At 41.7% G+C, this 26581-nt stretch overlaps 1 protein-coding gene across 2 annotated transcripts; it reads left to right on the top strand.

Moving 5' to 3' along the window:
- Positions 1–729: 729 nt before the first annotated feature.
- On the top strand, positions 730–23568 carry STEEP1 (STING1 ER exit protein 1). Of its 2 annotated transcripts, XM_058658765.1 has the most exons (8): positions 730–904; positions 10260–10377; positions 17672–17713; positions 20173–20311; positions 20984–21010; positions 21328–21417; positions 21966–22058; positions 23165–23568. In XM_058658765.1, exons 1-8 carry the CDS (start codon positions 781–783, stop codon positions 23225–23227), a joined length of 696 nt encoding a protein of 231 aa, XP_058514748.1. In that variant the 5' UTR covers positions 730–780; the 3' UTR covers positions 23228–23568. The 2 variants fall into 2 exon arrangements, with proteins under 2 accessions (XP_058514748.1, XP_058514749.1); XM_058658766.1 differs by lacking the exon at positions 20984–21010 and having other exon boundaries at positions 731–904; positions 23165–23564.
- Positions 23569–26581: the final 3013 nt, after the last annotated feature.

Here is a 26581-nt window from a genome sequence, read left to right as displayed (position 1 = left end):
ATGAATTTCAAGTTATGTGAATTATATCTTAATTTTTTTAAAGATCTATTTATTTTTATTGCGAAGTCAGATACACAGAGAAGAGGAGAGACAGAGAAGAAGATGTTCCATCCGTTGATTCACTCCTCAAGTAACCGCAACGGCCGGTGCTGAACTGACCCAAAGCCAGGAGCCAGGAGCTTCTTCCAGGTCTCACACGTGGGTGCAGGGTCCCAAGGCTTGGGCCGTCCTCCACTGCTTTCCCAGGCCACAAGCAGGGAGCTGGATGGGAAGTGGAGCTGCCGGGATTAGAACCTGTGCCCATATGGGATCTGGGCGTGTTCAGGGCAAGGACTTTAGCTGCTTGGCAACCGCGCTGGACCCTATATCTTAATTTTGAAAATACTTCTACTTCGTTGAATACTCATCGTAAGTATTGTGATTAACTTAAAAATCATATCTAGAGGCACACCTTAGATTTGCATTACGGATATATAATACGTATAGCTCTTTATGTCTATATACGTATAGAAGCCTATGAATACTTTGACATGCATACATTATAAAAATATAAATAACTGAAATCATATACAAGTGTCACAAATAAATCAATCCTATCCAACTTGGCCAAAAAGAAAGTTGCGGGACGGTCAGGGCGGGCCGGTACGCCTCAGCTTGATAAGGCTGGCCGGAAGCTCTTAGAACTACCAGAAGAGTCGGAGAGAAAAGGTGCTGCGCGTACTATGACGTCACTTCTGCGCGACTGTATTCCTTGGCGTTTGGTTTTTAAGCTACTGAACCATGCCTAAAGTAGTTTCGCGTTCGGTCGTGTGTTCTGACACTCGCGACCGGGAGGAATATGACGACGGCGAGAAGCCCCTTCATGTCTACTACTGCTTGTGCGGCCAGATGGTGCTGGTGCTGGGTGAGTTGAAGAGAACTTGGGGGTGTATGCCTCAGGAGAGACTTGGGGTTACTTGCTCTTCACACGATTTGGGAGCCCGCTGTCATTCATGAGGGATCGACTTTCCCTCAGGCATAATCTTTACAACTCTTTTCCCACTCAATCCAGGGCAGTTTTCGCGCTTTCTGTTTAGCCGGAATTCCCCTACAACCGAAATCCTTCGGGACGGGGAGGGGGCGGGGCGGGGCGCGGCGCGGCGGGTAAAGTCGTATCTTACTACTCCTGCCTTTTACATGAAAAAAAAAAAAAATGCTGCTGGCAGTCGCTCCCACTTTAGAAGTAAATGAGAAAAAAAATTCCTCTGTGGATACAGCTTTCTTCTCCAGAAATAGCCGCATTTCTTTGTTTCTTTTATAGCAGAATTTCTCCAGCTGAGTAAATTGGCCGTATCTCCGTTCTGTCTTCCATTCTCTAAGGCTTTTCTTCCCCCCTCATCATAAGGGCACTTCAAACTTGGTGGAAAATGAAAATTAATGGTTAGCCTAGGGTCTTGCGTGATGATTCAATTAATCCTCCGTCTTTTTTTTTTAAAGATTTATTTTTATTGGAAAGTCAGATATACAGAGAGGAGGAGAGACAGAGAGGAAGATCTTCCATCTGATGATTCACTCCCCAAGTGAGCCGCAACGGGCCGGTGCGCGCCAGTCCGAAGCCGGGAACCAGGAACCTCTTCCAAGTCTCCCACACGGGTACAGGGTCCCAAAGCTTTGGGCCGTCCTCAACTGCTTTCCCAGGCCACAAGCAGGGAGCTGGATGGGAAGTGGAGCTGCAGGGATACAAACTAGCACCCATGTGCGATCCTTGTGTGTACAAGGCAAGGACTGTAGTAGCTAGGTTGTAGTGAGTTAGGCAGCTAGTTCAGGGTCATGAGCTTGGAAGCCACTCCCCCACCACCACCTAGGTGTTCCCTCCTGCGCATTTGTGACACTCACCTATTATCACCTGGAACCTCAGAGTGGTGCTATTGTATTGTTGTGTAACCACTCCCCTCACAAACTCCTATAAACACTCATGACAGTGGTATGTGGGCAGTGAAGCCAGGAAAAGGTGAGTGTCTGCAGCTTTATAAGTGTGTCCAGGTTATACGTTGCATGTCTCTTAGGATAACATATTGCTGGGGAAGCTGTGACATAGGTCTTCGGTTTAACGAATGGGCTTCAAGGTAATAACCATTTGTTCCTCTTGGGGTTTTGAGTGACTGGATTGCTATATGGATTTGTGATTTGCTATTTCTGGTGGCCCTGTTATTACCAAGCTTGGTTAATAAAGACTCCTTAATAAAGCTTAGACATGTCTGGTGTTATCTCAGTGTGCACTCTGCAGCATTTTGGAGGACCCAGTGAGATAGAGATCCCTGATCAGAGGGCAGTGGCCATCCTGTGCTCAGGAACCTGGCTTGGTAGTCTGGGGAAGCCACCGTAATGATTAACATGGCCCCAGCACCCAGTCTTGGATTCCTGGCTCACGGGATTTGCCCTGATCCTTAGAAAGAGTCACCTGATTCTGCATAACCACTCACTGAATTTATCCATGAGTGGGTTTGTCACCATCTGATCTGATTCTGTTTCTGTGAGTACTCATCCGGGACTCCTCAGAAGGCTGGACGCAGCATAACTTCTTGTGTCAGGTCCATACAAGACGTCAGGTTTGGATCCCCAAATTTTGGGTTCCCAATGTCAATCTGGTTTCTGAATTGTGTGGTCATGTGTCTGTCCTGTCTTTTGCTACGTGTATGTGTATTTTGCAAAAGAAAAGGTTTTGTTTTCCATTAATCGTGCTTAGTGCTTAGCCTCAGAGCTCCTTGAAATTTAAGGAAGAATGGCCTTGTAATATTAGTTTTATGCCTCTTTTCCAGCTACAGTTGCTTTAGGAAAAGCTCAAAATTGTTAGCGTTCAGTACTGTCTGCTGATTGGGAAGTATTAAACTTTTTACTTACTGTGAACTAGGTTTTAGAGTTTTCTGTAATAGAAAAATTATTCAAAAGGGTAGAAGTGCTTTTCTGATATGTATGTTTTTTAGGTCATCTTGGTACAGTTAATAAGTATAAATTGGGCAAAGGTAAAAGATTATTTGAGTCTGTTTCTAGTACTATGTTAAATTTGGCATGTTCTTTTCTTTAGAAGGATTGTTTCAAATTTTAAATCAAGGATATTGGCGAATGGAATATGGTTGATGAAGTGATAAAGGGGTTCAGAATGAAAATTTGGGAACTTGGTTTAAAAAGCCTTTTCTGCAGGAGAATGGCTGCCTTACCATGTAATGGAAGGTTGGGGAAATCCAGAAGATTTGAGGAATGAGTTTTATTGATATGCTAATATCTGAATTGGTTGAAGTCTAATTTTGAAATCTGTAAACAGGGTTTTTTGAAATGCTAATATGTAGGTATGGTAGTAAATATCTGAAAATAGCAAATCTGTTAGAAAAAAACTAAAATGGGTAGATATTATTTTGTAATGATTGGGACTCTTATTTTGACTGGGTGTTTTTAAGATCTGTTGGCAATTTTGAACTGTTTGGTTCCTCTGACTTTGAGATTTCCAGATGGGCCCCTGGAGTTCTTAAAGTGAGAAGAATAAAAGTCAGAAAACAGTCTGTAAAGGTGATAACTTAATTTGGCTGTTTGGAGTGTATGCAAAGTATTACCAAGGCATGAAGTTATGCAATATTATTCTGTGACACAAATGTTTTTAAAGATTGGAAAATTTAATGGTCCTTTTATTATCAGTCATGATTGTTATTTTGTTGAAAAGGGATAAAGTTTTTAAAAAACATTTAGGTGCTTCCAGAATGGTATGTGAACTGTGTACAAATGCTTTTCCTTGCCAGTTAATGAGTTTAAGCCGTTTAAAGTCTCTTGTTATCCAGCTTTGTATTTCCTGAAATATTTACATTCAGATTTATGAAGAGAAGTATTCCTGAATACAGGCTTATGGCACCTTGAAGGTTGGTGAGCTAGATAAGAAATTCCATAACTCCAAGAAGAAAAAAAACTATAAAATCCACAGAACTGCATGTCTGGTCAGCAGTATTATGGTTTTTGTTTCATTGATTTGAAGTGTTAGTCTGGCTGTCACTCAGGATGAGTTCTAGGAATGGGGCTTCGCCACCTCAGATTCTCTGAGTGGGGGTGAAGATGGCCCCCAATGACTTGAGGTGCTCAGAAGACCCTGAAAGATGCCTCTCTGGCATCTAGTCTTCATCTTTTGATGTTCCCTGTGGGTTACTAGGATAACAACAGTGACAAGGTCTCCTAAGGTCATAGTCCTTGGGCACTGCAAGGTAAGTGCTCTGAAAATTGAGGCTGCAGGAGTCATGGGATTCACTTAAAATTGCATCCGTTGGTTTTACCACTCAGAAATTCAGCTTCCTGGCGTGATCTCCTGGATGTCTGTGTGTATAGATGGTGTGATAGTCCAAACTTGTTGTGATAAAGCCCCAGTCATATATATGTACATGTATTTTCAAGTGTACTGGCATTTTGTTATGGTGGTGTCCACCATGGGCATGGTTGCTTTTTAAATATAAAAGAGGCATTGGGTAGTGGTTAATCTGCAAGGAGGATCCTCTTGTAGACTGGGTAAAGCAGTGGTCCCAAGTTTGGGTACAAAAAGGAAATTTAAAGTGTAATTTAAAGGAAATTACAGTTGGTATAAAGAATTCAAATTTAATGTATAGATGCATGATCAGGCTCATGGAGAGCCATATCTACTTTTGTTTGTTTTCTCAGGTCCTTCAAGTCTGTTCAAGCTGTATAGTTCTGCATGTATTCAGATAGGCTTCTAAGGGTACAGTTTCAAAACTGGCCATGGGACCCCAAATCCCCATGAGCTAGATGGTGAAGTATATGGGTATATATATGTAAGTGTTTAATGATAATTTAGAGTCAGGGAATGTTAAAATGCTCATACTGATTGAAATTGTCTGTTTCAGAATCCAGCAACTATTTGGGAGAATGCAGACCATGTGGGGACACAGCCATTGGCAGTGACTAAAAATTATCCAGCTCATGAGATGGATACACCAATTAGATGAGATAGGAAGAGACTTCCGAACCCCAGAAAGGCAGGGCCTACGCCCCTAATCAGCCAGAAGCAGCTACAGAAGATATGATTCTGAGTCCCTCAGCAACCCTTAAGTTTAAGGGTTAGGAAGTCTCTGAGGGGGGAATGTGGTGAGGAAGGCAGCTAGTTCAGAGTCACGAGCTTGGAAGCCACAACCCCCATCACCACCACCTAAGAGTTCCCTCCTACCCATCTGTGATGCTCACCTATCACCACCTGGAACCTCAGAGGGGCGGTATAGTATTGTGTAACCACTCCCTTCACAAGCCCCTATAAGGCTCATGATAAAGAGGGGCTCACTGTCTTGGTCGTGTGCCTCCATCGCTCTGGCACTCTCGACTCTTGGCCTTACCAGTACCTGCTTGTTCTCTGGCTTCCTGCAGACAGACTCTGAGGACAGGTATCCCCTGAGCATGGCCCCTGTGTGTCTGTATTCCACACCCTCTGTTCATTGCTTGGGTGGGACAGTGACGATAGCAATGCTAAGATGCTAGGTGAGGCCTGGCAGTAGTGGAATATGAGCAATGAAGCCAGGGAAAGGTGAATGTCTGCAGCTTTGTAAGTGTGTCCAGGTTATACGTTGCATGTCTCTTAGGATAACATATTGCTGGGGAAGCTGTGACATAGGTCTTCGGTTTAACGAATGGGCTTCAAGGTAATGACCATTTGTTGCTCTTGGGGTTTTGAGTGACTGGATTGCTATATGGATTTGTGATTTGCTATTTCTGGTGGCCCTGTTATTACCAAACTTGGTTAATAAAGGCTCCTTAATAAACCTTACAGTGATCTGACTCACACCCCACAACAAAGCTACTGTGCTGGGCCCTGTCAAATTTTCTACCTGAACTCTATGTTGATGGTTCCAGTGTCAATTACTCATATTCATTTTATATCCCTTCTCACTTGCATTTGATAGGGATGACTACTTTTGGGGAGGTGTTTGGTGTCTGGGTTCAAGTCCAAGCTTGGCTTTTTTTTTTTTAAGATTTATTTATTTTTACTGGAAAGTCAGGTATACAGAGAGAAAAAGAGACAGAGGGGAAGATCTTCCATCTGCTGATTTACTCCCCAAGTGGCCACAATGGCTGGAACTGAGCTGATCCAAAAATAGGAGCCAGGAGCTTCTTCTGGGTCTCCCAATGTGGGTGCAGGGTCTCAAGGCCTTGGGCCATCCTTGACTGCTTTCCCAGGCGAGGACTTTAACCACTAGACTACTGCGCCAAGTCCGCAGCTTGACTTTTGATTCCACCTTCCTGCTAATGTGTCCCTTGGGAGACAGCAGGGATTGCTCAAGTAGTTGGATCTCTGTTACCCGAGTTAAAGACCTAAATGGAGTACCCTGGCTTCCAACTTCAATCTGGCCTGACCTCAGCTGTAAGGGCATTTGGAAACTAAACCAACAGATTAATGATATCTCTGTATGTGCCTCTGCTTTCGATTAAAGATAAATACATGTTTTAAAAATTTATTTTTATTTTAAGGCATATCTACAGAGAGAAGGAGAGATAAAGAAAGAGCTCCATTTGTGGTCTATTCCCAAAACAGCCACAAAGGCCAGAACTGAGCTGTTCTGAAGCTGGAAGCCAAGAACTTATTCTGGTTCTTCTATGTGGGTGTGGGGGCCTGAGGCCTTGCCCATTTTCCCTTATTGCTGTAAGCAGGGAGCTAGATAGAACATAGAAGGCAAGAGTCAAACTGTCACCCATTGGGATTCCCATGCCAAAGGGTGGAATATTAGCTTTTGAATTGCCATGTCAGCCTCTAAAGAAAAATAAATAAATACATCTTTAAAAAAGAAAAAAATCAAGCATAATTGAATGCCTATGAGGAAGGTACTAGGAAAGGCAGATAAGTGCTAACGAGAAAGTGGGTAGGTGAAAGAAACCACATGTGTAGTTTGCAAATAACACATCCCACTTGAAGGGATTTTTAGAAGGGATTTTTAATATAAAAGCTATGAAAATATGCAGAAAACAGTGCGGCATCAGGTTAAGCTGCCACCTGCGACTCTGGCATCCTTATCAGAGGGCCAGTTCATATCCTGGCTGCTCTGCTTCCATTCTAGTTCTCTGCTAATGTACCTGCCTGGGAATGAAGTAGAGGGGCCCAAGCACTTGGATCCATTCCATATTGTGGGAAACCCAAATGGTGATCCTAGCTCCCAGATTAGGCCTGGCTCAGCTTTGACTGTTGCAGCTGCTGGGGAAGTTAGCCAACCAAAGAAAGATCTCTGTCTCTTCTCTGTCACTCTGCCTTTCAAATGAATAAATTATAGAAATAATCTTTCTGGAAAAAAAGAAATACCACACAGAAAGCAGTTTTTAAGTAGATGGAAAATTGATATTATTGCAAATTAAGTATGTCAAGGTCCATAGAGAAGGTCAAGTGTTCAGAGTGACTCAGGATTCATGGATCAGGTAGAGAGAACAGCTAAAGGACACCAGGCAGCTTACCCATGAGCTTGTTGACCTTCTGAAATGAGATACGAGATGAATAGCAGTACTAATGACTGCCACAGGAAAGACAATAAAGAAGAAGCACAATTGCAAGCTGGGAGCAGAAGTTCAGGAATTCAATTTTGAACATCATGTATTAGAGAGGCCTATTAGACATCCAAGTGGAGATGCTGAATAGGCCGTTGAAATTTGAGGGGAGGTGTTGGCTGAAGGTGACTGTTGAAACACCTTCTCCAATGTGGAAATACCAGCACATGGATGGTATTTAAAGCCTGGGAAAAGTGGAGATCATCTTGGTAGTGCATACAGAGTGAGAAGAGATTAGTGGGGGGTAAGTATTAGGATCTTGAAATACTTAGAAATCTGAAAGCAAAAAGAGCCAAAAAGATACCACAAAGGTATTGAGTATCTGAATCAGGAGTGTAGAGCCTTAGAAACAAATTAAGAATAAGGTTTTTTTCTTTTTTAAAAAAATTTATTTTTATTAGAAAGGCAGATTTTACAGAGAGAAGAGACAGAAAGATCTTCCATCCACTGATTCACTCCCCAAATGGCTGCAATGGCTGGAGCTCAGCCAGTCTGAAGCCAGGAGTCAGGAGTTTCTTCTGGGTTTCCCAGACTGGTGCAGTGTCTCAAGGCTTTGGGCCATCCTCCACTGCTTTCTCAGGCCACAAGCAGTATGGAGGGAAAGTAGAAAAGCTAACATAAACAAGTTTTATATGGGATCCCGGTGTTTGCAGGTGGAATATTAGCCAGTTGAGCTATTGTGCTGGTACTTTTTTTTTTTTTTTTTTTTTTTTGCTGCTGCTGTTTTTTTCCCCCTAACTCTGTAGTGCATTATAACACAAATAAGATTCGCTGTAATCAGAGAAAATCAACTGCAGTACCAGGAGGACCTTTTTAGATAATATGATCTGCTCATCTTCCAAATGAGGAGAACATTCCTCAAGGAGGAAGTGATTTGCTAGAGATCACTGGGGTAGTACCAGAGCTGGGACCAAAACCAATATCTCGTGAAAGCAATTTGTTTTTACTTGGAAAACTCAATATCATTTTTTTTAATAGCTGAGTAGTATTCCATAGAGTAGATGAACCCATAGCTTTCTTATCCAATCCTCTGCTGATGGGCATTTTGGCTGCTTCCATGTTTTTGCAATTACTGATTGTGCTGCTATGAACATAGGAGTGCATGTTGGTTTCTCATAAAACAAGTGTTCTGGATATATTCCTAGGAGTGCTATTGCTGGATCATACGGTATGTTGATTTTGAGTTGTTTGAATATTCTCCATACTGATTTCCATAGAGGCTGTACCAGCCTGCAGCCCCACCAGCAGTGGAGTAGGGTTCCCTTTCCCCCCCACCCGCAGCCTCGCCAACAAGTGTTATTGGTGCTTTTATTCATGTGGGCCAGTCTTACTGGCGTTAGGTGGTACCTCATTGATGTTTTAATTTGGATTTCCCTTATTGCCAGGGAACTTGAGCATTTTTCATATGTTTATTTGCCATTTGGGTTTGTTCCTTTGTGAAGTGTCTGCCCATTTCCTGTGCCCATTTCTTGAGTGGCTTGTTTGTTTTGGTGTTTTGGTTGTTTTGTAGTTCTTTGTATATTCTGGAGATTAGCCCTCTATCACCTACGTAGTGTGCAAAGATCTTCTCCCATTCTGTGGGTTGCTTTTTTACTTTATTGATTGTTTCCTTTGCTGTACAAAAGCTTCTTAGTTTGATGAGGTCCCATTTGTTTATTCTGGTCTTGATTTCTATTGCTTTTGGAGTCCTTTTTAGGAAGTAGGGACCTACCCCTAGATCTTGCAGAGTATTTCCAACATTTTCTTCCAAAAGTTTAAAGGTTTCTGGATGTAGGTTTAGATCTTTTATCCATTTAGATTTGATCTTGGTGTATGGTGAGAGATGTGGGTCTATCTTTTTGTTTCTACAGGCTATCAACCAGTTGTCCCAACAGCATTTATTGAACAGACCTTCCCATTTGCCAGGATTATCGTTTGTCCTTTTGTCAAAGATTATTTGGCTGTATCTGTGTGGGTTCCCGTCTGGTGTTCTTTGTGGCCAAATGGGCCAAAGTGGAAACCATAATGCTAAGGGAAATGAGCCAATCCCAAAAGGTTAAATACCACATGTTTGCCTTAATTTAAGATGATATGATGTTATGTATAACATGTTATGTTATGTATGTTATATGTTGTGTATAAACTAAAATTGAAATGTCAATGAGGTGGTCACAGAAGGTGGTTAAGAACTCGCATTTACTTTTAATATATTGGTTACTCATTACTATGTCAATTAATTCCATAATGATGTAAATTTTTGCTGATGGTATGTTGGAGCTTTTAACTGATCGGGATGATACTCTGCTGGCTCTGTCTTTGGACCAGAGAGGGTATACCTAAGAAGCCGTTGAACTTGACTGGACAATAAGATGCTGGACTCTATGTTTGGTATATGCTTGCAATGGGGGAATCTCAAGTGAACTTGAGCTGTGGTTATGCAACAAGGTGGAGGAATCCACCATGGTGGGAGGGTTTGGGGAGGGGTAGGGAGAATCCAAGTACCTATGAAACTGTGTCACATAATACAATGTAATTAATGAATTCAAAATAATAAATAAATAAAAAAATAAAGTAATTTTAGGCAAAAAAAAAAACCCCTCAATATCAGGCTTCAATAAGCATAATAATTACAGTAGGAAATTAGAGTGCATAAGGGCCCAACTAAAAACTTATGATTAGCTCAAGGTGTTTTCTAGTAACTCTAGTGACTAAATCTGTCTCCACTCTTTCAGATTGTCAGTTGGAGAAATTGCCCATGAGGCCCCGGGACCGGTCCCGTGTGATTGATGCTGCCAAACATGCTCACAAGTTTTGTAACACTGAGGATGAGGAGACTATTTATCTTCGGAGGTAAGAGGTTGATGCTATCTGTATAGGATTTCTCTGTTTTGTTGGGTTCTGTTTCTGAAGCATGCAAGTATGCAGTCTAATGTTGAATAGGTCTTGGTTTGGTCCAATACCCCAATGCTTATGTAGTTCTTTAACTAAAGATATTGCCACAATATCTTTATTGTGTTTTGTTGAGGTGTTGCTGAGATTCCTTTGATAGCAGTAATTGGATTATAAATTAGAGATTTGAATGAGTCCATTGAACCTGTAATCTTTGGCATCATATCATATGCCAACCACCGAGCTAGGTATGGATCTGTGAAGGTGAAAAAGATAGGAGCTTTACCATGAATTAGCTCATGGTTCAGTGAGGGAACAGGGTACCTGTTGTAAAAGGAGGAATCACTGGTATTTAGGACCAAATAGTACAGAAAAACAGGTTGGAAGGGGGTCATTCTGCCTGAATGGTGGGGAGGAAAAATTCCAAAAGATAGTAACATTTGTGTTTGGCCTATACTAGTATTTCACCAAATAGAAGAATATCCAGAATGGAGGAAATATGATAGCATCGAAAAGATCACATATGATGGGCATAGGAAAATTGAATAGTGCTGGGTGGCTGGAGCATAGGTTACTTTAGAAAAAAGAGTTCATGCATGTTGGAAAGAGAACAGAGTACAGTGTTAAAGTGGGCAAGTTTGGATTGTATCTGTAAGTAATGAAAAGCCATCTCTGTTTTTAAATTATTTTTTATTTTTATAATCTTTACATAGTTGATTAGGGAATCTGTTGTTTTTAAACTGGTGAGTGTGATGTGGTTGGATCTATGCTATACTTAGATATGGGGAGTTGAAACTCAGGAACAAATGCAATTATATAGAATGTTTAGCAAGAGGATTGAAAATTTAAAAGAAGACAAAAGATTTGGAACAGAACCAGGAGAACTCAGTGGTGTGGAAAATGGAAAATATAATTTCAAGATGTGTGTGTGTGTGTGTTGGGGGCAGGGAGGAGAGGGGCTTACCAACAGCTGGCAGATGTCTTAGGGAAGTCAGTCCTATGGAATTTAAAAAGTTGTAAATGAACTTTTTCTACTTATCTATTTGTATTTATTTATATATTCAGCAGATATTTCACTTATCAACTCCTATTGTATGTCAGGTAATGGTGTAGAAACCTGGAATATTTTGCTGTGAGTTAGTTTGTCTAGAGATACCATAATAGAGAACCAAAAACTAGATGACTTCAAAAAATAGAAATTAGTTGTAGTTGTGACGGCTAGAGGTCTGAAATCAAGGTGTTGGCAGGACCATGCTTTCTCAAGGTTCTAGGGGAAGGGCATTCTTTGACCATTCCTACTTTTGCTGTTTGCCAACGATCTTTGATATTCCTTGGCTTGTGAATGATCACTTCAATCACTACCTGTATCATTACCTAGCATTCTCCCTCTGTCTTTTCTCTAATGACACCTGTTATATTGAATTAATTGCCAGTCATATTCCAGCATGACCTCAGACCTCATTTTAACCAGTTATAGTTGGAACAACTCCATATCCAAATAATGTCATATTCTGAGGTTCCTGGAAGGACATGAAATTTTAAGGGATACTATCCAATATGGTGCACTTATATTCTAGTATTGAACTGAAAAAAGCTTACAGACTGTCCTATAGCTATTTAAGAAACCAAACTGTTATTAATGTAAGGTGTTAGAAATCACTGCAAGCAAGGTGGCTTTCAGTAGCAAACCAGGCATCCAATACCATTAGAATGGATCAGCTGGAGAGAAAATGGGTTATATACAAGAAACAACTTGTAGGGCTGGTGGCATAGCATAGCAAGCTAAGCTTTTACCTGTGGCATTGGCATCCCACATGAGTGTCAGTTTGAGTCTTGGCTGCTCCCCATCCAGCTCCCTGTTAAATGGCATGAGAGAACAGCAAAGCTGGATAGCCTAAGTACTTGGGCCCCTACGTCAACAGAGGCTGGGGGAGGGCCTGGCTAGACAGGTGTTGGCACCCACTAGCATGAGTGTAGGCTGGATAGTGGGGTCAGCTGAAGTGCATGAGAACTGAATGGGATGTGGGACATACTAGACCAGTCTGCTGCACATGCAGGCAAGCACAGGAACCAGAACTGAGGGCCTGGTGTGGGTTATTGGGGGTTGCTCTGATTAGGCTGCAGTTGCTGCTGGTGTAGATGAGGGCTGAGTGTGTAGTGGGCTGGGTTGGTCTTGACCGCAGCATCCTTTGGTTTGCATAAGAGATGGAACTGGAGACAGAACTGACCCAACAATTGCATAGTGTGTCCGTAGGCTATTGTTGGTGACGGACTAAGCCAGACCTCTCTTTGGGGATCATTCCAACTGAACCACTGGACTCAGAACTCTAACCATGGGGAGAATTGCAAGATTTGTGGACTGACCATGGGGTGCATGTGTCAGAACTGGGCCTCCTTAGTGCAAAAGACAGAGCAGTGGATGGCATGCCCAGATGCACGTGGAAGATATGGCAGCCCATTGGGACCTGCAGAGGGTACCTGGTACCATAACAGAGGAAGGAAAACAGAAAAAATTGGACAAGTTCCCCAGTCAAGTGTTGACACAAGTGTCTGGTTGAATGGAGACTCTTAAGGTGGACTAGGTTAGCCGGTGGACCTTGGAGGGATTTCTTCATTGTTGGATCAGTGAGATTTACAACATTTCAGAATTATCAAAATCATTTAAGACCCCTCAGAGTATGCCTCACATTGGGTGGATGTTCCCCATCCCTGGGTACTAAGGTGGCTGAGGGGCTGGGTGCGACTTCTCCCTTTATTCCTCACTTCCCCTAGATACAGGAGGAAGAAGAAAATTTGGAAACAATGGTCTCACCCAATTTTCCCTAACCCTCGATACTTCCCACTTTGATCAACTATGTAAACATCACCAAAAATAAAAATAAATAAAAGAAGAAATTAAAGAATTCACGAGATTCACAAGATAATCCAATTCACAGCTAAAGCAGTTCCAATTATACAAATAGGTAACAGCATGCTATTGCAGATCTTTGCAACCTGCCCAGTCCCAGTGGCTCTCCAATGTGCTACTTTGCACCCCATCGACTCTGTGACTGTGGAATAGTCATCTTTGACTGCTCCCGCCATGGACATGAGGTTCTCAGACCCAGCAGGTCCTGCACCAGAGACCACGCCCATTTTTTTCAACTTCTTTGGCCAATTCTTTTGAGACTGCAGGATCAGTAGTACTGCTATCTATTAATAATGAGTCTTTCTTTACTTTTTCAGAATTTGCCCCAAAATGAGCTACTGTTGCACTGGTAGTGGTGGCTAGCATTGTCATAATTCTGTCAGCTTCTTCAGCTCCGCCTACTTGGGGAAGATGCTATCTGTCTGGCTCTTGAAACTGTGCATGAGGGAACAAGAATAAATAATGAGTGGACAACCAAGTTTCATGAGTTTTTTTTAAGCTTTATTTATTTGTTGGTAAGGCAGAGTCAGGGCTGGGCCAGGCCAAGCCAGGTGCTAGGGTCTCCCACGTGGGTGGCAGAGGCCCAGTGATTTTAGCCATCTCCTGCTGCTTTCCCAGGTGCATTACCAGGGAGCTGGTTCAGAAGTGAAGCAATCAGCGCGTGAACCAGCGTTCATATGGGATACTGATATCTTCTGTGGTAACTTAGCCCACTGCACTGGTTCCTTCATAATTTTTTTTTCCATTAGATTCCCATTGTTACCCCATCCAGGAATACAACTGGAGTCTTAGAAGCCATTGACTTACAAAACACTGCTACAAGGCTGGCTCAGAGCTGAGAGGAGACTGCTGTGGTGCCCACCTCTTGCAGTGACTTTTGCCATCTCCCAGTGGAGATGGCAATGCTTGTTTCTTCTTTCATGAGCATTCTTTCATTTTAGAAATTTGTCTATTTCTTCTAGGTTATCTAATATATTGACATATAGGCGTTCATAATAGAGCCATTGTTCGTTGGGCCCCGTGCAGTAGCCTAGTGGCTAAACTCCTTGTCTTGCATGTGCCCGGATCCCATATGAGCACTGGTTTATTTATATTTCATTGTAAAGTCAGATCTACAGAGAGAAGGAGAGATAGAGGGAAAGATCGTCCATCTGCTGGTTTACTTCCCAAAGTGTCTGCAATGACCGGAGCTGAGCCAATCCGAAGCCAGGAGTCAGGAGCCTCCTCCAGGTCTCCCATATGGGTGCTGGTTTCCAAGGCTTTGGGCCATCTTCTGTTGCTTTCCCAGGACAAAAACAGTGAGCTGGAAGGGAAGCGGAGCAACTTGGACACAAACCAGCACCCATATGGAACACTGGTGCTTGCAGGTGGAGAATTAGCCAATTGAGCCATCATGCCAGTAACTACTGAACTATTCTTAATTCCCTGAATATGTTATGTTTTTTTTCCATTACACATAATATTTATTCAGCCTGAAGTACCAGTTTCTATCACAACTGTCAACTTGAACATCACCTCTTTTTTTTTTTCCCTTAAAGATTTATTTATTTTCCTTGGAAAGGTAGATTTACAGAGAGAAGGAGAGGCAAAGATCTTTAATCTGTTGGTTCACACCCCAGTGGGCCACAATGGCTGGAGCTGAGCTGATCTGAAGGCAGGGGTCAGGAGCTTCTTTCAGGTCTCCCACGTGGGTGCAGAGTCCCAAGGCTTTGAGCCATCCTCGATTGCTTTCCCAGGCCACAAGCAGGGAGCTGGATGGGGAATGGAGCATCTGGGACGTGAACCAGCACCCATATAGGATACCTGCTCTTGGAGGTTGAAGATTACCCAATTGAGCCAGTGTGCCTGCCCTTGAATGAACATCGCCTCTGTATGACATCTTCAGTGACAAACTCCCACTCCTGTATTCCAGTCCCACTATTCATATTCCTTCAGTTAAACTTCTGAAAATTATTTTTCAATTGTTAACATATTGCCTTTCTACTTTGCTGTCCTGTGAAAGTTGGGAAGCACTTGTTCAAAGAATAGAAGGAAGATTGGTGTTGCCCAGTGGTTAGAGAAGGAGAAAGACAGTGTATGGGGCAGTCCTGGTAGGCCATGTTTAGGAACAGAGATTTTATTTTATGTATGGGGGAAGCTACTGTTGCTTTTATTTAGGAAATGGTTTGAAGTGTGGCACAATTAGAGGTAGATTCTAGAATAAGTGGTTAGGAATTTTATTTTAGATATGAATTCAAAGTGGGGAAGGCCTAACCAAGTCTGAGGTACAAAATATGAAAAAAAAAATTTCTTTGACCACAAAAAAACCCTAAAATTTCCACATGGATACAAAAAATTAAAGACAAATGACAAATTGAGAAAGTACTGTTAGCTAGGCTCGTTAAAATATGCAAGTTCCTTAGTGTAAAATAAAAGATAAATCAGTAGATGAAAAATATGAACTTACAGTTCACCAAAAATGAGAAAATATCAATGGCTACTAAATTTATTTAAAAATCTACATACAGGATTACTTCAGAAACTTTGTGGGAAAGTGGAATTAAAAGATAAGTGTATTTTATTTGGTGCAGTGTTTGAAAATCCAAGCCTTTTTTTCATGACATTTTCTTGAACTTTTTCATGACTCTGTATGCATGGATTTAAAGTTTATTTTACATCACAATAAACTTTCACTTTAGTTTTTCGTGAACATTTTGATGTACTTTCATGACACAATGTGTATATTTATTTATTAACATATATTTATATATATATATATTTAACCAAGATATATTTTTAAGTGAGCAAAAAGATAGAAAACAGTGTAAGTTATGGCATACTTATGAAAAAAGAAGAAGTCACTTTCCAGTTCTATGTACATTGGCTATCTTTGGGATATACACAGAATTCAAAAACACTATTTGCCTCTAGACAAGGAAGTAGAGGGGGAATATTTACTTTTATTTTGTATTCTCATGTGTACCATGTGCGTATATTGCTAAAAACAATTGACACAAAGGAAAAATTATGATGGTGACATAACCCAAGTTAGTGAGGCAGGGAGGTAGAGAAAACCACACAGGTTCAAAATCTTTTTTTGGATATGCTGATGAAGTAGGTGTGAGAGATGAGAGAAAGAGAGGAATCAAGGATAAGTCCCAGTTTCTGTTAAGCAACTATGTGGGTGGAATTGTCTTTTTTCTCTGTGAGTTGGTTATCTAAGGTGCCATTGTGTAGGCTTGAGCTTGATTGTCTGAACTTGAATTCACATTTCTCTATTGTCTAGCATCACGACCTTGGACAAATCATGTAATTATTTTGTTTTTGGGTGCTGTCAATCTATAAAATGAGAATGCAGGTTGAGTATTGGGAAATGCTTGGGACTGAAAATATTAAGATTGCAGATATATTTTAAAATGTTGAAATATTTTCATGTGCATAAGAGATAGCTTGAGGGTTAAGTCCAAGTATGAGCACAATTCGTTTGTTTCAAATCCATCTTGTACAAATAGCCTGAATGTGATTTTATAGAATATTTTAACTCTGACTCATCACATGCGATCAGATTACTCTTGTAACATCATGTCAGCACTCCAAAAGTTTCAGATTTTGGAACATTATGGATTTTGGATTTTCAGATTAGGGATACTTAACCTGTAATAGTATAACTTACCTCACAGAATTTTTGTAAAGATGACATGCATTAATATATGTATACTTAGAATAGCTTCTAGCATATAAGGTAAAGCTGTGTAAGTGATTGCTGCTGTTTTTACTACAAGTATAATTGCTATTCTAACTCTAATTTTCTCTTCTCCTCTGTCAGGAAGAGACCTGTGTTAGAGGCTCAGTAAGTCTTTGTTGAAGAAAGAAAGGAATGCTGGAGCTTAAAATTCATACATATTTTACCAGTTGACCTAGGAAATGAAAACTCAAAAATGTATTTATTTGAAAGACACACACACACACACACACACACACGCACGCGAGTGTGCGCACACAAACTGATCAACCTTTCATCCACTAGTTCACCAACATTGTGACCTAGCTTCAGTTCAATCAGGAGCTCAGTTCTTAATCTGGGGCTCCCACATTTCTGGCAGATACCCAACTATAACAGCTATCACAATTGCCTCCCAAACCTGTGCATTAGCAGGAAGATGTGATTGGAAGCAGAGCTGCTACTTGAACTGAGGCACTGTGGGATGTGGGCTTCCCAAATGGTGCCTTAACTGCTGTGCAAAATCCACCTGGAAATGAAAATTTTTGAAAGTCCATCCTCTTTAGCACTTGAAAAAAAATGAGATGGTGAGATTGATATACTATGAAGTTTGTTCATACCTTTTTTTAAATATATTTTCTGTGTAGAGCTGAAGGCATTGAACGGCAGTACAGGAAGAAGTGTGCGAAGTAAGTATTAACTGTGGACTTCTCTAAGAATAGGCAAGTAAAATCATAACATGTTAGCAAAATAATGACTTGGTTACAATTCCCTGTTGGATTTTCATCCTTATAATCTTAATTACCTTTCCAACTTCAAGTATGCAAATGGCAGTGTTTTCCATGAAGACACTGGTGAAAGTATATTGCTGATCAGATGGCCACAAAAATGACTTTATAACACATTATTGTTTAAGAATTAAGGTGTAATATATATAATAATATTTTTCCATTTTAAGGGTACAATTTGATGAATTTTGATAAGGGCATAGCCATATGATGCCACCAGCATCATGATAGAAGGTGTTTCCAGCACCCCATGTGCCCTTTGCAGTCAGTCCCCTTCTCCAGGAGGCTTTCTGCCCCTGTGGTGTTACCTTTCCTAAAGTTCTATATAAATTCTACAGCATATGTCATATTATGTGCAAATTGTGTCTTTTGTACCTGTTTTCTTTCACTTAGTAAAATGATTTTGGGATTCTTCCAAGTTGTTAGATGTATTAATCATTTGCTCTTCTATACTGCCAAGTAATATTCCATTGTATCATACTTTGTTTGCCTGTGAACCTGTTTAAGGACATTTGAGTCGTTTCTGGATTTGGGTTTCTGATTATTACCAACAAAGCCACTGTGAACATTCTGATATAAATCTTGGTGGGAACATGTGTTTTCTTTTTGAGGGAATTTCTGAGTCATGGTAAATACCAATATAGTTCAATCCAGCTTTATTTATAAAGCCTTTTATAAGACCATAGTCTCAAGAACTTTAGTACCAATACTATGTTTCAATACATATACATGTATGTATGAATGCATATATACATGTGTATATATGTGTATTTCCAGCTTTATGCTCTTAATAGTAAGAATATTAAACTATAGAAAGTTCAATCTTGCTTCAGTTATAATGTGACTATTAAAGGACTCAGACTGGAAAAATTAAAGGAGAGAAAGTGGATGAGTGCATTTTAGCATTTACCTGCACTGGATTGATTACAGTCCTTTTATTATATCTTATAGGATAACTGAAATTATAATTATAGTCAACCAAAGAATGTGCCATCATTGTAGGGATCTGTTTGCCAAGCACTGTAGTAGAGCCTTTGCATTTCCTCTTGACCACAAAAACAAGACAAAAGCCTAGAAAAATGCCCAGACTAGTTAACCCAGACACCTGACAAGAATGACAGCATTTGGACAGAAAACACAGTAGCATGAGTCAGAATTTTTTAAGCTTATCTAATGAAGAGTCACTTGTAGTATTGATTAAAATGACAAATTGTCAGGCCCAGATAAGCTGATAAGCTGGATAAGGCTGGGAATCTGATTTGCCATTGTAACACATACCCTGAGTGATTCTTACCAAGTTCGTTTGGAAACATTGAGAAGAGCTAATAATCATTAGCTTATGCTGTTAAAAATATATCCAGAGTTGGGGCTAGCATTGTAGTATGGCAGGTGAAGCCACTGCCTGTGACATTAGTATCCCATATGGATGCTAGTTTTATTTCTGCTTGCTCCAGTATCAGTCATGCTTCCTGCTAATGTGCCTGGGAAAGCAATGGAAATTGGTCAGAGTACTTGGGCTGCTTGCACCCATGTGAGAAACCCAGAGGAAGATCCTAGCTCCTGGGTTCAGTCCGGCCCAGCCCTGGCAATTACAGCCATTGGGGAGTAAACCTGAAGATGGACAATTATCTCCCTCTCTGTCTTTCCTCCTCTCCCTGTATGCCTTTCAAATAACAATTTAAAAATAAATCTTTGACAATATATATATATCCAGGGCCCAGTGCGGCAGCCTAGGAGGGAAAGTTCTCACCTTGCATGTGCTGGGATCTCATAAGGGTGCTGGTTTGTGTCCTAGCTGCTCCACTTCCCTTGCAGATTCCTGCTTGTGGCCTGGGAAAGCAGTAGAGGACAGCCCAAGGCCTAGGGAACCTGTACCCATGTGAGAAACCCGGAAGAAGCTCCTGACTCCTGGCTTCTTTTTTTTTTTTTTTTTAAAGATCTATTTATTTTTGTTGGAAAGGCAGACTACAGAGAGGAGGAGAGACAGAAAGGAAGATCTTCCGTCCTAGTGACCACAATAGCCAGTGCTGCGCCAATCCGAAATCCAGGAGCCAGAACTTCTTTCTAGGTCTCTCACATGGGTGCAGAGTTCCAAGGCTTTGGGCTGTCCTCGACTTCTTTCCCAGGCCACAAGCAGGGAGCTGGATGGGAAGTGGAGCTGCCGGGATTAGAACTGGAGCCCATATGGGAATCCTGGCGCATTCAAGGCGATGACTTTAACCACTATGCTATTGCGCCGGGCCCAAAATAAATAAATCTTTAAATAAAAAGAATATATCCAGAGTCTGAGCACACTTTATGAATTGGCATTTGGGGATTTGGGTTCTGGGGGTCTCACAGAGATATTATGATGTTTACAGGTGTGGATTGCCACTCTTCTACCAGTCCCAGCCAAAGAATGCTCCTGTGACTTTCATCGTTGATGGAGCAGTGGTCAAGTTTGGCCAGGGCTTTGGGAAAACAAATATATACACCCAGAAACAAGAGCCTCCTAAGAAGGTAATTATTGAAGAAGACAAGCTTCTGAATATAGCTATAGATTTATTCCAGAGTTTTTATTTTTAAAATGTGTTAATTAAATTTGGGACCAGCACCGTGACATAGTAGGTTAAGCCTCCATCTGCAGCATTGGCATGCCATATGTGTGCAACTTCAAGTCCCGGTCACTCCACTTCTCATCCAGCTTTAGGCCTGGGAAAGCAGTGGAGAATAATCCAAGTCTGGCTCCTGGCTTCAGATCAACCCAGCTCTGGCCATTGCAGCTAGTTGGGGAGTGAGCCAACAGATGGAAGATCTCTCTGTCTCACCTTCTGTCTGGAATATTTACTGGCCCACTCCCCAGGTGCCTGCATCATCAGGACTGGATCAGGCTGACCCAGGAGCTGGAACTCAATCTAGGTCTCACATGGGAGTTTCAGGGACTCAGTTACTTGGGCTATCACCTTCTATCTCATAGGTAGTTGTGCATTATCAGGAAGTTGGTGTCGGAAGCAAAGTCAGGACTTGAAACCAGGTATTCTGCTATGGGATGTGAATGTCCCAGTGGCATCCTACGTACTATGACAAACACCTTCTCTGAATATATTTTTAATTAAGAAAATGTCATTTTCATGCATAAGTAGATGCTATAGAATCACGACAAATGCTATGTATTCTTTTTTCTTCCTACAGTTGCCTTGTAAAGTTATAAATGATATGGTTTGTATTCACATTTATTTCCTTCATTTCTGTTTTTTTTTCAGTGTTAAGAGCTGAAAGCTGTTGTGTTGTTGTTTATATATACTTACACTTCAATATATTTAGAAAGCCTTGATGGCAAATGTTACAAGATGTAGATAAAAGCACTGGTACTGTTCTATAGACCGGTCTTTCCCCAAGAGAGATACATGTTCCCACCCCTGCCACCTGCAGCACACGTGTCCCACACATAGGCCTGTCTAGTTGCATACACACTCACTTGTGGCCATGAGTCCTCATGTGGTGAACTAGGCTGACTCTTCTTCCTGATGCTCCAGGTGATGATGACCAAACGAACAAAAGACATGGGCAAGTTCAGCTCTGTCACTGTGTCTACCATTGATGAAGAAGAAGAAGAGATTGAGGCGGTAAGTGCTTGTATGTAGTCTCAAAAGGGAATTGAGATTAGGGTGGAGGCTTTGGCCTTGGACTCTCCCAGTAGCAGAATAGAAGCTGCTTTTAGACCCTGCTCTGCTAGTAAGAAACTATGAAACATTGGAGCAAGGCCTTGTTTCCCTGGATCCCAGGGACATCTATACAATGAGAATGATTAAATTAGAAGCGATTTTTTTTTTCTCCTGTTGTTTCTGGAGTTGCCTTAGAAGGCAAAACCCTCAACCTTCTACAATTTAAAAACTGCCAGACTCAATAATTTCAAGTCCCTTCCAACTCAGTTCTCATGCTTCGTATGTCTCTCCTGGTGCTCCAGGATAACGATGTTTACTGAGGGGTGTTACCTGTTATTTTTAAAACGCTTTTGGTTGAAACCCAGCTTGTCTTGGATTACTGAAGAGCTGAAGGATTGAAAGGGAATGGTGCGCCTTGATTTCATGGTTTGAGTGTAAATTGCTACTTGGGGCCCTTGGTTGGTTTTCCTTGGTGACGCTGCTGATATGAAGATGCTTCTTTCTTTCAGAGGGAAGTTGCTGACTCGTATGCACAGAATGCCAAAGTGATTGAAAAACAGCTAGAACGCAAAGGGATGAGTAAGAGGCGGCTGCAAGAGCTGGTGAGTGACCTGGGGTACAAAGGCTTCTGGGCTTGATGGTTTGGATTTGTAGTCTGAGGGTCCTCCCAGTGAGCAGGGAAATCTTTAAGATATCTATCGGGGGTTGTTAGTGGTATTGGCTGCTGGCTTTGTAACCCTGGGTTATGATGTTGGTATACCTTGTTCTGCTGTTGTCACCCCAGGATATGGGCTCTAAATGATAATAATTGTTAGGTAGGCCTAAATGGGATAATATATTTTGATCTACTTGTTGTCTTAGATCAAGAGTTAAAGATCAGGTTGTCCCAGGATATAATGGCATATGGCAGTACTACTTTGGCGGTTTTAGGATGGGAGCTGGTCATGACTTTTAAGGCACTGGTGATTTTCTGTATTATTCTGGCATGTCTATGTATATGTGTTGGTACCCAATTTTTATGTTTTAAATAATACTTTACTGAAAATCGAACACCACTGCACTGATGCTTTGTGAAACTGGATACTGGTCTTTTCTAATGACTATAGCACATTTTTTTGTGTGTGAAAGAAGTGTTAAGGGCCTAGGAGCTACTTTATCTTACCATAGTGGCCTAGAGTAGTGCTTCTCAAACTTTCCATAATGAAGAACAACGGCTTTCTCTTTTATAATTTCTAGTTTGTCATATACATTTTTGTAATTTGTAAAACATGCTAAGTTGGCTCTAATTTTTATTATTCAATTCTTTTATTATTACTCTTTCAAAAGTAAAAAGTTTCTAAATGCTAATTTTCAGTTTTTGTACCATTTTCATGGGCTCATAATAAGCAATTTCTGGACCTCACAACTTCAAGTAACTGTTCTAGAATGGTGTTTTGCTTCCTGTCCTGCCAAGAATAGGATACTGGTATGCCATGATATTGATTTTCCCAGCTCTTAAGAACTCTGGGGCTCTGGATCCATGCAGTGACTTGGCCTGCAGTCTTGTTATTTATCACTTATGTCCATAGCTGTTAGAGATGCATGATGAGTTTAGCACCACTATTCTGGTTTGTATACTAGCTGTGCTTTGGGGAAATTACAATAAGGAAAGAAAATAGGAGTTTCATGCCATATATCAAGATATACCAATTTTTTTTTTCCATTTTAGGCTGAATTGGAAGCCAAAAAGGCGAAAATGAAGGGGACATTGATTGACAACCAGTTCAAATAATGAGGCCTTTACCCTGAGGCCAGAGTGTAGGCAAGCATTTGTATTGAGAAAATTAACTTCTTAGTTACACGGATTGTTTCCTTTATGCCCTGATTCTCCAACATTCTTTCAGGTCTATAACTGGGCCCATTTGATCCACTTTGTCGATTTGTTTAATATTTGGCCAGGTGTGTGAGAAACTATGACTAGATGAATGCTTGCGTGTCCCTAGCTTATAAAGTGTCTGTTTTTATACATTCTTCAAGAATAATAAAATGTTAGACATTGTCAAAAATAAAATAAAATTATTAAATAGAAAAAGGAAAAAAGAATAATAAAATGTTTAAACATTTTTGGAAAAAAAGTGGTGTCAACTCAATGTCTTAACAAATGAAATCTTTTTATTTTTATTTTTTAAGATTTTATTTATTTTTATTTATTTTAATTGGAGAGGAAATACACAGAGAGAAGGAGATACAGAAAAATCTTTCATCCATTGGTTCACTCCCCAAGCAGCTGCAACAGGCTGGAGCTGAACTGATCCAAAGCCAGGAATCAGGAGCTTCTTTGAGGTCTCCCAGGCAAGGTGCAGGTAGCTGGAAGGGAAGTGGAGCAACCAGAATATGAAGTGGTGCCCTTATGGGATCCCGGTGCATGTGAGGCAAGAACTTTTGCCACTAGGCTACTGCGTCGGGCCCAGATCAGATCTTTTTAAGTGACTCTATTACTGTCCTTAGAATTGGCCAGTTTGAATCTTTCGAGTTGAAGAGATCTATTCAAACTCAAAATTTGTTTGTCATTTGCTTTCTCTCAGCACTAAAGCTGTAATGAGCCATACAATTTCAACTTCATCTTAAAAGGAGGAAAAGCATGATTGTTATGGGAGAAGGAGGATAGCTTAGATATGAACAAATAAAGCATCTCCATAAGTAACTGAAAGCACCAGTGTGGTAGCATAGTGGCTAAAGTCCTGGCTGTTCCACATCCTTCCAGGTCCCTGCTTGTGGCCTGAGAAAGCAGTAGGGGATGGTCCAAAGCCTTGGGACCCTGCATTCACATGGGATACTTAGAGGGGATTCTTGGCTCCTGGCTTCGGATCAGCTCAGCTCTGGCACTGTGGCCATTTGGGGAGTGAACCAGTGGATGGAAGATCTTTCTGTCTCTCCTTCTCTCTGCAAATATGACGTTCCAATAAAAAAATAAATCTTAAAAAAAAAGTAGCCAAAAGCTACCATCTGGTCAGGCAACCAAGAAAGCTGCTTCCTACTTTGGGTACATGTTAATGAAACATAGATTAAGAAATGATAGAGGGCCTACACCACTCCCACTGGAGAGTGTGAGTTGGGATGGAGACAGATCAGACCTGGCAGGGCTACAACACCTGTGGGTCTCATGTGAGCTAGATCAGGGAAAAGCCAGGCTGTGTTGACTGTCCCTAATAGTGCAAGCAGAAGTCAGAGTGGATGTAGGTTGGTTGGGTTTTGCCACAGCATCAGCTGGCAGATACTGGCAATGAGGGGGGGGGCTGATTCTGTCAAGTTAAACTCCAGAACCACCTGGAGAGTGCAAGATCTGGGAGTGGGCCCAATAGGGAATCAGTGGGCACCTCCCTCTTGAGTTGCTACTCTGACGGGTGAGCATGAAAACCAGAACTGGGGCAGGCATGGCTAGACAAAACGGCACCCACCAGCATGTACGTGGACTGGATAGTGGGCCCAGTTGGGTTGAACTAGGCTTCAATGCCCATTGACATGTATGAGAACTGAATGGGATGTGGGACAGACTGGAGCAGTCTGCTGTACATGCAAGCATGGGAACCAGGGCAGGAGGTGGGCCTGGTGGGGGTTATTGCGGTTTGCCTCAACTAGGCTGCAGTTTGCACTTGTTTGCGTGAGGGTCAAATGTGTGGTGGGCAGAATTAGGCTGGACTGCAATACCCATTGGTTTTTGTATAAGGCAGGGCTGGAAACAGAACTGACCCAGCAATTGCAACCACCATCATATGCATAAGCTGATTGGGGCGACAGACTGTGTTTGACTCTGTACTGGCAAGCACATGCAAGAATCACTTCAAAGTTCCTTTGGGGAATCCCCGCAGTCGAACTGCTGGACTCAGAATCCCAACCATGAAGAGAAGTGCAGGTTCCATGGTCTGACCGTGGAGTGCATGTGTCAGAGCTGAGCCTCCTCAGAGGCTTAGACAGAGCAGTGGGCAGCATATCCAGGTGCACATGGAGGATATGGCAGTCCATCAGAACCTGCAGAGGACTCTTGGTACCAGAACAGAGGACAGAGGACAGAACAAATTGATCAACAACCCTAGCCAAGTGTTGGCAGTGAAAATCTGGGCAAACAGAGACTCTAGTGTAGACTATGTCAGCCAGTGGATTCTGGAGAGATTTCATTGTGCTTTTTTTTAAGGTTTGTATTTATTTTTATTGGAAAGGTGGATATACAGAGAGGAGGAGAGACAGAGAGGAAGCTCTTCCGTCCAATAGTTCACTCCCCAAGCGGCCGCAATGCCTGGAGCTGAGCCAATCTGAAGCCAGGAGCTCTTCTGGGTCTCCCACGAGGGTGCAGGGTCTCAAGGCTTTGGGCCATCCTCGACTGCTTTCCCAGGCCACAAGAAGGGAGCTGGATGGGAAACGGGGGCCGCCGGGATTAGAACCAGCACCCATATGGGATCCTGGTGTGTGCAAGGCTAGGATTTTAACCACTATGCTATTGCGCTGGGCCCTCATTGTGCTTTGAGTGGTGAGATTGGCAGCGATTCAGAACTGTTGAGCTATCAAAACCACTTGAGCAGAACCCTTGGCACATGCTCCATGTTGGGGACCTGGGATGGGTGGATGGCTGGGAGTGGCTTCTCCCTTTGTCTACCTCCTTACCCCAGATACAGAAAATAATAATGATGATGATGATGATGATGATGATGATGTGGAAGAAATAAAAAGAAGAAAATCTGGGCAAGTGGAGACACAAAGGTGGATTATGTCAGCAAGTGGATTCTAAAGAGATTTTATCTTGCTTGGAATGGCAGGATTGGCAGCCATTCAGAACAGTTGGACTATCGAAACCAGTTGAGCAGTGGCCTCGGAGAATGGAGCATGCCCCACATCAGGGGCCCTGGGATGGCTGGGAGGCTGGGTGGGGTTTCTCCCTTTGTCTCTTCCCTTTCGCCAGATACAGGAAGAAAAAAAAGAGAATATAGAAACAATGGTCTTACCCACTTTCCTGTAGCCCTTGACCCTTTGCGCCCCAATCAACTATGTAAAGATCATCAAAATAAAAACAAAAAAAGAAATGATAAAGGGATTGGCATTGTGGCAGCATGATTTAAGCTTCCACCTGTGATGCTGGCATCCCTGGTTCAAG

The sequence above is a fragment of the Ochotona princeps genome, chromosome X (assembly GCF_030435755.1).
Source record: "Ochotona princeps isolate mOchPri1 chromosome X, mOchPri1.hap1, whole genome shotgun sequence".
NCBI lineage: Eukaryota > Metazoa > Chordata > Mammalia > Lagomorpha > Ochotonidae > Ochotona > Ochotona princeps.
This window is presented reverse-complemented; position numbering and strand designations above follow the sequence as displayed.

Excerpts from the sequence above, each read along its gene's own strand:
- STEEP1 (XM_058658765.1), top strand. The coding sequence starts at position 781 with ATGCCTAAAGTAGTTTCGCGTTCGGTCGTGTGTTCTGACACTCGCGAC. Across the intron at positions 21,011-21,327 it reads GTAAAGTTATAAATGATATG|GTGATGATGACCAAACGAAC; the intron begins GTTTGTATTCAC and ends CTGATGCTCCAG. Across the intron at positions 22,059-23,164 it reads AGAGGCGGCTGCAAGAGCTG|GCTGAATTGGAAGCCAAAAA; the intron begins GTGAGTGACCTG and ends TTTCCATTTTAG.